At 45.3% G+C, this 13,658-nt stretch overlaps 2 protein-coding genes and 1 pseudogene across 5 annotated transcripts; all 3 read right to left on the reverse strand.

The window, feature by feature from the left end:
• Positions 1–1,013: 1,013 nt before the first annotated feature.
• Positions 1,014–1,575, reverse strand: LOC119332957 (sulfite exporter TauE/SafE family protein 5-like). Its single transcript, XM_037606029.1, has one exon. It carries the CDS (start codon positions 1,452–1,454, stop codon positions 1,014–1,016), a length of 441 nt encoding a protein of 146 aa, XP_037461926.1. The 5' UTR covers positions 1,455–1,575.
• Positions 1,576–3,444: 1,869 nt separating this feature from the next.
• Positions 3,445–8,190, reverse strand: LOC119332958 (annotated as a pseudogene).
• A 941-nt stretch (positions 8,191–9,131) lies between these two features.
• On the reverse strand, positions 9,132–12,363 carry LOC119330852 (probable indole-3-acetic acid-amido synthetase GH3.7). 4 transcript variants are annotated; one of them, XM_037603981.1, is made up of 4 exons: positions 11,939–12,363; positions 11,263–11,364; positions 10,335–11,170; positions 9,132–9,932 (listed from the first exon to the last, which is right to left on the reverse strand). In XM_037603981.1, the coding sequence occupies exons 1-4, from the start codon at positions 12,280–12,282 to the stop codon at positions 9,337–9,339; spliced, it is 1,878 nt and encodes a 625-aa protein (XP_037459878.1). In that variant the 5' UTR covers positions 12,283–12,363; the 3' UTR covers positions 9,132–9,336. The 4 variants fall into 4 exon arrangements, with proteins under 4 accessions (XP_037459878.1, XP_037459877.1, XP_037459879.1 ...); XM_037603980.1 differs by having other exon boundaries at positions 11,257–11,364; XM_037603982.1 differs by having other exon boundaries at positions 11,257–11,814; positions 11,939–12,078.
• Positions 12,364–13,658: the final 1,295 nt, after the last annotated feature.

Raw genomic sequence — 13,658 nt, forward strand, 5'->3', positions numbered from 1 at the left:
TCGAAGTAGATGATTTTTCATACAATTCGTATGTAACTTTTCGAGTAGATGATTTTTTATATAAATTCTTTTTAATCCGAGTTCGTATGCAAAAGTTATGCCCATTTTACAAAATTCCAGAGAGATTTTGCAAATAAAGTCGAAATTCATATTTGTAAATTTTCCTAACAACTAGACCACATATCACATGGGAAACTTATTTTCTTTTATTTTTTTGACATTCTCATTATTTTTTTTATTTTTTTTAACTGAAAAGGCGGTCCAGGGGTGCATTTAGCACCCGGGTTACTAATGGCGCACCACTGGCGCACCTGGTGTGTGGTGCGCCATTAGTAGTTTTGAAAAAAAAATGTTAGTAGTGGCGCACCAGTGGACAGTGCGCCATTACTAGTAGTGGGTGTGGTGCACTATCCCATGGTGCACCACTACTAACAATTTTTTTTATTTTTTTAAACTACTATTGGCGCACGGTGGATGTGGTGCGTCATTAATGGGGCACTATCCCATGATGCGCCACTACTAACAAATTTTTTTTATTTTTTTTAAAACTACTAATGGCGCACGGTGGGTGTGGTGCGCCATTACTATGTCAACTAGTAATGGCGCACTATCCTCTGGTGCGCCACTGGTAACAATTTTTTTTAATTTTTTTAAAACTATTAATGGCGCACCACACACCAGGTGCGTCATTAGTAATATATAGCAGTGGTGCACCATATACATGGTGCGCCATTAATGTCCATATCAGCTATAGCCCTTTTCCTAGTAGTGGTCCGGGCCTGGTCAGCCCATTAGTCCCAGTTCTTCACGATGTTTAATTGTAGATGTTTAATATTTGAATTATGAACATAGGAAATGTCGTACTCGGATGACGAAAGTCTCTCAAGAGAATGCGACTGGTGCCACGACGACCGAGATCAGTGCGACAGGCCTCACCTGGACGAAGATCGACGCTTCAGCATTAAGCTGAAAGAGACCTTCAATATTGAAATGATACGCAATGACGACAAGTGTTACTTTTTCATAATTAAGCACGACCTCAAATATTTCATGGCCAGCCCCTTCTTTCTGGCCAATAAGCAGCGCTTCCTCGGCCCCCTGGCCGTCGCTGCCGACTCCGCACGCCACCGCTTTAACCCGGTGCCGCATGTCTTGAATGTTGCCAAGGAGAGGAATGTGGCAAAGAGCACGGTGATGAGCCACTCAGGGAACATGATGTTGCACACCACCCCGACGCTCACCCCGAGGAGCAGGCACGGCTGCGAGACCGCGGCGACGTCGTAGTCGATCAGCCCGGGGCCGCGGGCCAGCAGGGTGTAGAGCACGTTGGACAGCGTGCCGCCGGTCACCATGAACGTCGAGAACGCCACGGAGGTCTTGAGGCTCAGCCCGGCCACGATGTTGAGGATCGGGACGTACAGCGAGCCACCACCGACGCCAGCGGCGCTGGACATGGTCGCCGCCAAGGAAGGAGAGGATGCATGCGAGGACTCTGCGGAGGAGGCTGCTCTGCTGTGCAAGCAAGGAGGATTCCACTCCCATCATCACCTGTGATCTCCATTGGGACAGGTAGAAGGTTGAGTTGGCTGCTGTTGCAGCTGTGAGGAGTTGTGAGGAGGAGGAATCCATCGTTCTAGTCAATGCCTTTGGAGACTGAGCTGCAGATCAGGAGGTGTTGTCTTCTTTGCAGTGCACGCCAACAAATAACAAATTGTGAACCCACGTAGGGTGATGTGCTAGCACAATTTCCCGGGCATTAAGCTGTCTCTTCTCCTATATCTTAATAAAGATCGGCTAGTGGCCCTTCTGACCGTGCATTTGTCTCCGCAAAGATGCGAATGGGCAAACTCTGCCTATCTTCAATAACGTCCACTTGCTCCGTATGGTGTGCAACGTTGTACTGTTTGTCTCCAGTTTAGACTTCAGAGGCACCAACTTCACTTTGTCTACTAAAATGCTGTCAATTAACTAACAATTTTAGTTTTATCAACTATATGTATTTAGACGCTTTGCAGGTGTTTGATGTATCACAAACTGAAATGGAATAAGAGTTTTGGAATTGATGTTGAGGCTAACCTCCTGAAAATCCGAGAGAAAAAACAGGAGTGGGCTACTTAGAGCCTGTTCGGTAATCCTCCCGCTCCACGAAATCCCGCACTCCGGCTCCTCCGGGCGAGCTCCCACTCCTCGATCGATCCTGTGAGGTAGGAAAATTGTTCGGCTTTTCGCTCCGCTCCGATTCATGAGTTGGGCCCAAAGCCCAATAATCTAGCATGTGGCCCATGCTAAGGGGATGTGGTACGATAGAAAACGCACAAGCACGAGAGATATAACTCGAAACGAACCGGTACGTTCACTTATCGGTGGCAGCCTTGCGTAAATAAGTTGAACTCTTCCATTTTCAGGAGCTGCGGAGCGCCACTTTCCTCGCTCCGAGAATTCTGCCTGTAGCTCGCTCCGCTCCACGCTGCCCACTCCATGGAGTTATCCCGTTCGGGTCGGCTCCACCTGCTCCACAAGTGGAGTTGTGGAGCGAAGTCCCTCCGAACAGGCCCTTAGTCCCGATTTCCGTAACCAAGGGACATCTGGCCCTCATAGGTGTCCACAGGGGTGACTGATCCAGCCTATCAATCATTTTACAGAGGGAGGCTGATGTCTTTGTTGGTATTGTGTAGTATTGAGGGTGTTGGCGTCCTTGCTCGTATATGCACCAATAGATAAAAAAATGGCATTGTCTTTGCATAGACCCCAATGGGCAACAGGAAAGAAATAAAATAGTTGGGTTGACTGTGGCTAGAATAATTAATATCCAGTTGCTCTGGTTATCTGTAGTTTAGAGGCACCAGCTACACTTGTAGTTTAGAGTAACTAGCAATTTAGTGTTGTCAACTGTACATGTATTTAGACGCTTTGCAGGTTTTTGATGTATCACAAAATGTGATGAGATTTGAGTTGTGGAATTGATGGAGACACAATAGTGGTGAGACCAAAACTATTTCTCGAGTGGCTTGGCAGTCAAGGACTTGCAACTGGACAGCGGCATCTAAATGACGACATAGCAGTTAGACTTAGATCCATCTGTTGGTACTTCAACGCATTAATATGGGGGACAATCCAGGTTCGAATACTCCTGGTATGCTCACTGAACACCTGCAGTTTGATGCACTCTGAACTAAATATGGAGGAAAAGTAACTAGCTAGTATCAGGGCAAGTTTCATGTAAAGGGAAGCCTAGCGGAACAGCATCCAAAATATTCAAATTTGGGGTTGATATCTCTCTGGTTTCTGAAAGTTTAATTTACTCTGTTTCATGCAAAGTTAAAATGATATAAATAATGTAAATTCAACTGGTGACATTTATTTTTACAAGTTCTTCAAAAGTAGATTTTGATAACGTACATAGTTCAGTGCAAGAACAGAGGATCTAGTAGCTTGTTCTGATTTTCAAGCATAAATTTCACTGGGGTACACAAATAGATGAAGGCTGTTATCCATGTGGAGGGTAAACATTGTTTTGTATGTTGGACCCTTGGATTCATCCTCCAGTCTGAACCTGAAGAATCGTATCAGGGTAGCAGACACAATTTTCATCTGTCTGTATGCAAATTCTTTCCCCAAGCAGATACGAGGTCCTGCCTGATCATTGGAAGAAGACTCGTTAAATGAAATGGTTATTTATACTCTAAAGAAAAATAAATTTATAACTTGAGAACTGATTTTAAGCCATGCAACTTTCTTATACTCCCTCCGTCTGGAAATACTTGTCACCAAAATGGATAAAAGGAGATGTATCTAGACGTATTTTAGTTCCAGATACATCCCTTTTTATCCATTTTGATGACAAGTATTTTCGGACGGAGGGAGTATTAGGGTGTGGGCAACCACTTGCTGTTAGTTGCCGTTCTCTTCTGAAAGCACAAGTGATTAGTAGTTAAGTAGCATGGTATTCCCTACTTTAGTTGAATCGCAATATTATAGTATGCTTGATTTTCTGCTTTAGCAACAGAAGGCCAGATTTTAATACCACTAATGTTACTGTTTTCTAAGTTCTTTGCCAACTCTTCATGATGATCTAGGTTGTGCAACACAAACCTAATCTGTTAATTTGACATGTTCACTTAGTAAAATTATTATAGGCCCTCTAATCATGTCTTCTCTATAGTACTTACATTGAAAGCTATAAACTTGTAAGGGCTCTCTTGCTGAAAGACTCCATCCACAAGCCATCTTTCAGGCCTGAATTCTTCAGCATCCTCACCCCAAAGGTATTTCATCCTCCCCATGGCATAAATCATGTAGTTCATTCCATCTCCTTTTATCACGCGTTGGCCGTTTGGTAGTACGTCATCTTCATCTACCATCTTACCATCCTGAAAGCGTACCACAAAATAGGTTACTGTGTATGCCAGATCCAAATTAAATTATGTCGAAACTATCTGGACTTGTTATTTTTGGAGTCTTCTCTTAAAATGAATAGCAAGAGGAATCATTTGTACCACCGGAACACCAGGATACAGCCGGAGGGTCTCGGTAATCGCAGCATGGAGGTAGTGCATTTTGTCAATAGCACCTTGTTTCAATCTTGCGGTGAACATTTCCATGCTGGTATCTTCTTGAGCCCACTCAACATATTCTCTGATTTCAAAGGCAACCTTATCCTGCACTACCGGGTTCTTACAGAGCATGCAGAAGAACCATGTAAGGGTATTTCCTGTGGTATCTTTACCAGCAATCAGGAAACTGAGGACTATGTCACGAAGGTAACGATCGTTCATTGTCTCAGGATCCTTCTCACTTTCCTGTATGAATCTTGACAGTATGTCATCTCTGGGTTTCTGCATTTATCATAAAAGATAGAATTGAACATATGTAAAATTTTGAAATAGCTGTAACAAACTACCGTACAGTTTTGCTTACATGGCCACTTATGTTTTTCATGTTCTCCCTCTTTTGATGGATCAACTGGAACACAAAGTGGTCAATTATCTTTATGCTCTTTTTCAGTTTAGCTTCTGACCCGATATAAGATACCTTTTCAGCTTCCAGAACATATCAACATACCGATAGTAAACAAGAGAATTTGCCTCATCGAAGGCCTTGCTGAATTCGATGCTGGATTCATCTGATCCAGATAGTGTGTTAAGCTCAAAACCGAATCCCACTTCGAATATTGAATCCATAGTTGTTCTCATCAGAAGATCCTGAGGAAATGGTGGAAATTAAGAGAACTGCCAGCAAATGCGCATTAAGTCACTCCAAGTGTGTACCTAAAACTTCAAACTCGGAGTCAATTCATTCTTTGCTCACTCAGAAATCTGAGTAATGGATAACCCAATTCAGAAGTTCTGAAGAAACTAGGTTTACCCCAGTTATTTGCCATGAATGGTTAACTGAATTTTTGTTTGGCAGTTTAGGTCTAGCTAGGATTTGATTTGCTTCTCTCTTTGTAGTTTAAAGTTCTAAATTTCATAGGCGTTGACTGAACTATTAAAGCTAGATATATGATCTTAGCAGTTACAATACTATCCTTTATATTGATGGTAGATAATCATGGAAGTACCTGCATGTTTATGGTAATTCTGTTAGCTGCTGCAGATGAGGTCTTCTCTACCAGTTTTACAGCATTCATTCTGAAAACGTCACTGCTGTAGTCACGTAGCACTTTGGTTGAGAACACTTGCTAGCTTCCTCTGGTGCCGCCACTTGTCCCCGTCTGTCACAAAAATCCCATTTCCAAAGAGATCCTTCACGATTTCTGTGTTGAAGGCCCCCTGTGAAATAGGATCCATCATTGTCAAATTGTAGTCAGACTAAGTATTGTCTTCTACTTTTTGTAAATTGCCACCGGCATTCAGTTTACTCTCTAAATAGCACGTATATGATTGGTCTCAAGTTTTGGCTGTCGACCATTCTCTGTTTAAATTTTGCAGGATCCAGTTTAACATCTGACATGCAGACTCCATCTACCATCATATTACTGGTTAACAGGAAAGGGAGGAGGAACAAAAATGATGAGCAAAGGAGAACTACCCTGCTGTATTTACCGAAGTTTGTCTTGGGGACATGCTCGACGACGGCAGGGTCGGCGGTTAAGATCTCACTGTGCCCTGGATAGACAAGCCTGATGGTGGGGTGCAGGAGCGCATACTTCACATGCTCAACGAAGATCTTGTCAAAGTTGTTGAGCTGCCGGAACACGGTACCGATAAGCGGTGGCCGGTCATGAGCTCTCTGGGTGAACTCTCTGATGCAGAAAACGGCTGTGCCTAGGATGTAGAGGGTGATCACCAGAAGGGCTATGGCGAGAGCTGAGACTACGCAAATGCCCAAGGATGCAGCGAGAGAGGAGAGCTTGCTGCTGCTGCTGAGAGTAAGTTTACCATGTCTAGCATCTTATATATGTGATCTGTGCTGCCACAGTATTTGTTTCGATTTGGTTGATGTCACTGTCTTCTAGGATAGGACAGTGACATGAATGTTTCTATACTCTCAGGTTTTCGACAGTGTCGTGGAAAATGACAACCTGTGTTCAAACTATCTCCATGGTATGGGAGAACATTGCCTATGCGCTGATTGGTCGTTGAATCTGAATTTGTATCATCAAATTTTGAGTTTGGTAAGACTTTATGCATATCATTTTGACTACAAGCAGGCTTTCCTAGCAACCAAGATCTCCATATGCATATACCATGTCACACTGCTGTTTCAGGACAACCGAGATTCAACTTCTGATTCACCAAAATTTTGGTACCCGGGTATATGTCGCCGACATGTGGGCGCAGACCCGTAGCTGTGCTGGCCAGTACAGTGCAATCTAATGTGCATTGTATTTGTGGAGTTTCCGGCTAATTCTTTGATTCTAATGCAGGGCATTATTGTAACTTATGAACCAATTTGCATTGTTGTATCAGCAAACAGAGGAGAGGACGTCAGGGGAGGCAGTGACATAGCTGATTCCGTGGGCATGAGTTCAGCAAAACTGGATATTAGTTTCGCTCTCATTAACTGGAACGGCAACTTGCATTGACAGCAACACCTACACGGCATACATAGCAGCTGGATTTATCTGCTTGTATTCATGTGCTAGGCCAGCCTTTTGTGTGACAGGAGGAAGAGCTCACTTCATTGGAGGATGGGAGTTGACAGGGCCGCATAAGAATGTTGTATGGTGCACCAGATTATGATGCTAAAAGATGCGCTGGGCCACCATAACATTCTCTATCCGCTTTCCGCCGTTTGAACCCTATATTTCGTTTTCCCGCCTCCACCTTTCAGTCTTGGGGCAACTAGTTTTGGGCACTAGTGACTTGATTCAGCTTGAGTTCCCTTTGGAGTTTAGCCGTCCCACCTTCACTGCTTCGTCTCGGAGGTACGTACCACCCAACCTGTCGATAGAACCCCCTGCAAAAGTGTCCACTCCAGGAGCCAAAGCATGTGTGGAATTAAACGTGCTTGCTAATGTCCCTGATGTCTCCAGTTCCCGCATTATGTCCATGCATATCTCTCCGGTTCTTAGAGATACTTTTTTTGTGGTTGACACCAATCATATGGACCTACATATATGCCCAGTAAGAGAGTCACTAGTTAGAACTGTGGGTATAGGATTTTGTGAAGATGGAGTGGTATATATAAAGGGCGAGATACATGGAGAACATTACTCACACAAGTGTGACAGTTTGGTGGAGTCTTCCTTCTCCACGAGATAAATGCTCACGACCTGCTCTAGCATACACGTGTGGTCATTTATATGCTGGTAACTTGGTAGGCACCCTATATTTGGAGGGATATTTCAAACCTAATTATTAGTACAGAAAATGGTTTCACTATATATGGCTACCCTCTGTACATCGGCTTCAACCTTCTGTCTTCCACGTGCTTTCTCCCTCTTGTACAATGTTTTTTCTGGGTTCATAAAAGGATGATGTGCTCCGAGAACAAGATATTTAGCTTGTTTGCCACAATGCAATTTATAGGTTGGCATGGAGTTATCCACAAACTGATTTATATGCTACTTGTTTTTTACTTTGGGGATGGTGACAGTCACAACTAACATGTCGGCGGCATATACCTGGGTACTTTGGGGATGGTGACAGTCACAGGCTCACATGTCGACAGCTCGCCAGCTCGCCAGCTGGAGCTGCCTGCCTCCCCGTCGTGCCGGGGCAGCTTTCGCGGTGGCGACCCCGCCATAGCCGCCACGCCCACGAGCACCTCCGGCTTTGGATGCAGGAGAAATGAAAAGAAAAGCGTGGCTAATTGCTCGCTGGAGAAAGGAAAGGAGATGGTGGAGGGGACGGATTGCGGCGGAGCTATCCAGATGTGAATCCTAAAACGCCCCCGGCCCCGTACATATAGCGGCGGACGGGGAGATTTGCTGGCTGCTGTAAAAAAATATTGGCAGGAGGATTTTTAGTGGACCTGTTTGTACCCAAAAATGCGAAAAATTGTAAAACTGTCGGAATTATACGGGCCGACGAGGATATAGAGGATCTTCTAGAGTTTCTCTAATAGGCCAGATTGTTTGGAGAATGAGAGTTGATTGTCACACTGCTGTTTCAGGGAAACCAATATTCAACTTCTGCTTCACAAAATTTTTGGTACACGGGTATGTCGCCGACATGTGGGTGCAGACCCGCAGTACGGGCTAGCAATGCCCGTATAATTTGCGGTGTATTTGCTGTGTTTCAGGTTAATTCTCGAATTCTAATGCATATCATTGTTGTATGTTAAGAACTACTATCTTTGTAAACTTTTATATTATCGTTTAGATCACTACGATCTTATAAAAGTTTACAGAGGGAGTAATTAACATTGTTGTATCAGTTAACAGGCAAGGCAGTGACATAGCTGGTTCCGTGGGCATGAGTTCATCAAAATTGGATATTGTGTCCTAGTTAACTTTTTTTAAACACCGTCTAATTAACTAGAACGGCAACTTGACAGTATTGGACCAATTTCTGGGCTAATTTTGGTATGGAAATGGACAACATTGTCATATCTTTTGAACTAACTAACTTAGTTGCAAGGTACCAGCAAACAGAAGAGAAGACATCACACGAGGCAGTGACTGGACCTATATGTGTTAATCCCCATGGAAATGCAATAAATATGGTTGGAGACTATGCGAAAAATAGAAGATAAAAGACGTGACATTCTTTTCGTATTTAGTTTCGGTATTTTCAGGATTACATGTTCTCATCTCTGCATCAAGCGATTTTTGCTAGAGAACCAAATCCAAGTTGGTGGAGATCATGATTTGGACTGGCACACACTACTATGTGTATCGGTACACACAAGTAGAACACTAGTCTCCTAATCAACCCATCAGGGCATCAATCATTTCTTCATGTAATCATCATATAGAGAACCACGGGGAATTTCTTTGCTAAAGAACCTTGCCACCACCCTCTCTTCCAACACCATCATCGCTTCTTTTGACCGAATAGCCGTTGGAGTCTTATACTGGCCCGCCGATGCGCCTCTAGACACGAAGAAGTCCATCAGAGCGTCGTACGCGCCCTGCTCAAGCACCCTTATCTCGAGCGCGGTGATGTTCGCGCGCTGCCTGATTTTGCAGTACATTTGGTCGAAGCATTCTTCAACTGTCGAGCAACAATTCTCCATGACAGTTTGATCAGGGATGTCGCCAACCACGCCATTACTCCTTGCGTTGGTTAGCTCCCAGAACAGGACGTAGTGGCCTGGCAACTTGGATATGTCTGCAAAGGCGGTGCTTCCACTGAGCATGTACCCAAGAGGGCCAAGATGGAGCTCAATAGCCTGTGAAATTGCCCTGAGTAGTTCCTCCTCGCTTATCTTCTCATGGTCTATGCTTAAGATGACATCATGTCGTCCCGAGAAGAGGAACAATGGCGTTGCGTTGTAGAAGCCAGTCACGGTGAGAAGGTCACCAACTCGGTACCTGTAAAGACCTGGTATGGTTTGCACATGATATATATGAAATCAAATCAAAGCTACTGAACTAATAAATAATTCTTACGCAAGCTGGCTAAACACAATAATTCCTATTACTTTTCATCAATTATTATTACTATTATTGGAATTCTTTATCTGTATAAGCAGACAATGACCGGTTGCAAGCTCGGGAATACAGGGCAAGAACATTTGACTTATATTTTCTTTAATTCTTGGAACTAGAAACTTATGTAAAGTCTGCTTTTACAAAGACAATGCCCGGCAAAAAGGACTACTTTAAAAATAAAACACCGAATGAAGTAGGGCAATATACAAAAATCAAGATACTTCAAGACTTATATATGGAGGGGGCAAAGTGTATATCTCGCAGGTAATAACGAGTAACAAGGAGGTCTTACCTGCAAAGGTGGTGACAACCAGCTCATAGGACCGACCAATTTCGACATCCACAAGATCCACAAACTTCATCTCACCCGGATTGCCATTGTCATCAACAGTAGGAGTTTCTTCATCACGAGGCTGGATCTCGGCAAACTCGAAGTAGGCGATGTTGGGAAGCAATGCATACGACGCACGGCTGGGTGGGTCGAGAGGCCTTAGATTGACTCCGGCGGCGCACTCAGTAGACGCATAACAGGGTGAGACGATCGGCAACCGGCCACCACAGTAGCTCCGGAGAATCGGAATGTACTGCGCCATCGAGCCGGTGACAATGGTGAGGGCACACCGTGCCCGCGGCCATAGCCTGGCGACAATCCCGTCCCAGGGCTTGGCAGCACACTCCGACGCGACCTCGTCTGCCAGTGCCGGATTGGGCCCTCGTAGGTATCGCTGGATGACGGCGTCACGCAGGGGTGCGTGCGTTATCCGGCCACTGAGGCTGCCGGTGCGGATGTCGGAGCACATCTCCTCCCAGTTGTGCTCCAGGAACTTGATGGCTCGCACGAGGCTGTTGGCGAAGGAGGTGCCGACGTGGTCCACGGAGTCGCGGTGGAGCAGGCCGCAGAGCAGCTGGCAGTACATGCTCTGCTCGGCGTCCGGCCAGAGGATGGCCTCCATGGGGCTGGTGCACCGGTCGAACCCGCCCACCTCCTGGTCCCGGAACTGGCTGCTGCGGTAGTAGGCGGTGGTGGCCGCCTGGACGTGAAGGCCGGACGGCGTGTGTTCGACGGGGAAGGTTAAGGTGAGGCGCATCCCCATGCCGCGCTTGCCCTCCTGGTCAGCATGCAGATGCCTTGATCAAACAATGCCACCTTGATTAGTATCTTGTTGAGATCACCAAACTTACCGGACCAAGCAAGCGATGCAATATGTGCTTACACGTACATGTTCCTCACGAGTGACTGGACGCCATAGAAGAAGAGCTTCCGGTCGAGTTCCTCCGCGGTGGACGGGAAGATCTTCTGCTTCCCACCAGACGTGCAAGAGCTGCACGCCATGACACGCAAGGAAGGGACATAAAAGGGAGTGGCAATTTAATTTGGGTCAGTCGATCATTCTCTGCCCTTGATTTGATCTAACGGCCAGAGTGCGTCTTCTTCCTCCGACCGTTTCTTCCTCAAAAACAGATCTCAGCCGCCTCCATCTTCTTCCTCCTGCTGCCTGTTGCTACCGGCGTGCTACAGCCACCCGCGGCCAGCCTCGCTGGCCCGCCCTCTCCCGAACCGCCGCCCACCCTAGTGTTGCCGCATCGTCTGGCCATCCCTCTAACCCCGGAAATGAGCATAACTTTTTCCGGCGAACTTGCACCCCCCACCCCCCACACCCCTAAGATAGATCGCCGGCGAGCCTGCAACCCTACCACTCTAAGATAGATTGTCGGCGGCTGCTCCTTCCTTCCTTCCCTCCGGCGAGCATGGTTCTTCTTCCTTAAATCGACTGACCCAAATTGTAAATTCAGGCGAGTTGAGTTTACATATAGGCTATAGCTATTATGGACATAGAAACATGTTGAGACTTGAGAATTGAGATGGCCGCGCCGCACGGGCTCAGCTTAATTTACCTTCTGAGGAGGTGGGTGATGGGCTCGGAGCAGAGGAGGTTGGTGGACGGCTCTCGGCCTGAGGCGATTCGATGCACATATGGCTTGATGTCGTCGTAGCCGGAGACAGGCACAAGCTTCTTGAAGGCCTCCCGGAGGTCGCCGTCCGGTGGCAAGCCGCCATCCGGGAGGAGGAGGAAGGGGCGGAGGTACTCGGTGTGGGCGTTCCGCTTGAGGATCTCTGTTAGGAGCTCTCGCTGGAGCGCCGCGGCGTCGGTGGTGAGGCGCTCAACAAAGGCACGGCCGGCGACCGTGTCTGTCGGGTCAAATTCCGGCAGCCACGGCGACGGCGCCATTGGTTGCATACAGGAGCTCGATCAGCTGGCTGGGTCAACACGGTCTTTGGGGTTCCACGCTGGGGTGGATGGAGCGAAGCCGGACTGATACATACTATATGCATAGATAATGTTTTGGATAAGCAGCTAGCTATTTAATAACTTATCCCAGATTGGATCTTGTTTTTTTTTTAAGTTTAAGCTACATAAGTGCTCACGGGTTGGATCAGATCCGACCCCCCTATAATCAAGGTGGTGTTTGGTTCTCTAGTCCTAAAACTTTTTCTAATGCCAACTAAAAAGTTCCTAGTCCCTAAAAAGTCTCTCCCTGTTTGTTTCCAGAGACTAAAAAATCCCTAGTCCCTTCCTAGAGGTTATTAAATGACCATGTTACCCCTAGTATATAGAAAAATAACAATCAAACAACACCATGGAATGGCGGGCCAATGGATGCATGAAAGGGCATTGTTGAAAAAGTCCCAAAAAGTCCCAAAAAGACTCTCCTTGAGAGTCTTCTTCATTTAGTCCCAAATGCCTAGTTTAGTCTCTAAAAAGTCCCCCCGTTTGATAAAAAAGTCTCTAAGAGGAACTTTTTCTAGTCCCTACACAAAAAAGTCCCTGAAAACAAATACCCTCTCATTTCAATTGACTTTATTTGGAGATATTATGTAGGAGTTGTTAATTAAGTTTTTTTGGGGGAGTGCCGTCGCTCTAGCTTTATTAATTTTCAAGCAAGGATATTTAGATACATGGCATGATCCTAGGCAAATGAAGCTAGGAGGATCAATTTGGTAACAACGGCCGGGCGTAATCGCATAGAGATGAAGTCCGACAAAATCGAGGTGATAGAGACAATGCAACTTTAATATGTTTTTCACCAAATACCAACTTATAGTGATATTCTTGCCTGTGCCTGGCTAACCCAAATTTGTCAGAGTTGGACATGCTCACTGGATAAAATTATAGGCCTTATAAACATGTGCAGAGATTATTTCTCAAGTAGTACTTACATTGAAAGATATAAACTTGTAAGGGCTCTCTTGCTGAAAGATTCCATCCACTAGCCATCTTTCAGGCCTGAATTCTTCAGCATCCTCACCCCAAAGGTATTTCATTCTCCCCATGGCATAGATCATATAGTTCATTCCTTCTCCTTTTATCACTCTATAACCATTGGGTAGCAAATCATCTTCATCTGCCATCTTGCCATCCTGTAAAATTTTCAAAGTTTTTCTTAACCATGGCAATGCCATTCTGGATAATATATTTCTGTAGAAGATTCAAATCAAATATTTCTCTTAATGATTTTGACAACAGTTTATTAACATTATATCGAGCAATTTATTTCTGTCCATTTTTTTCAGGGGCAGCTATTCTAGTATTATATTGCCGTTAATTTTTTCTTT

This window comes from Triticum dicoccoides, chromosome 7A, assembly GCF_002162155.2.
Source record: "Triticum dicoccoides isolate Atlit2015 ecotype Zavitan chromosome 7A, WEW_v2.0, whole genome shotgun sequence".
NCBI classification, from domain to species: domain Eukaryota; kingdom Viridiplantae; phylum Streptophyta; class Magnoliopsida; order Poales; family Poaceae; genus Triticum; species Triticum dicoccoides.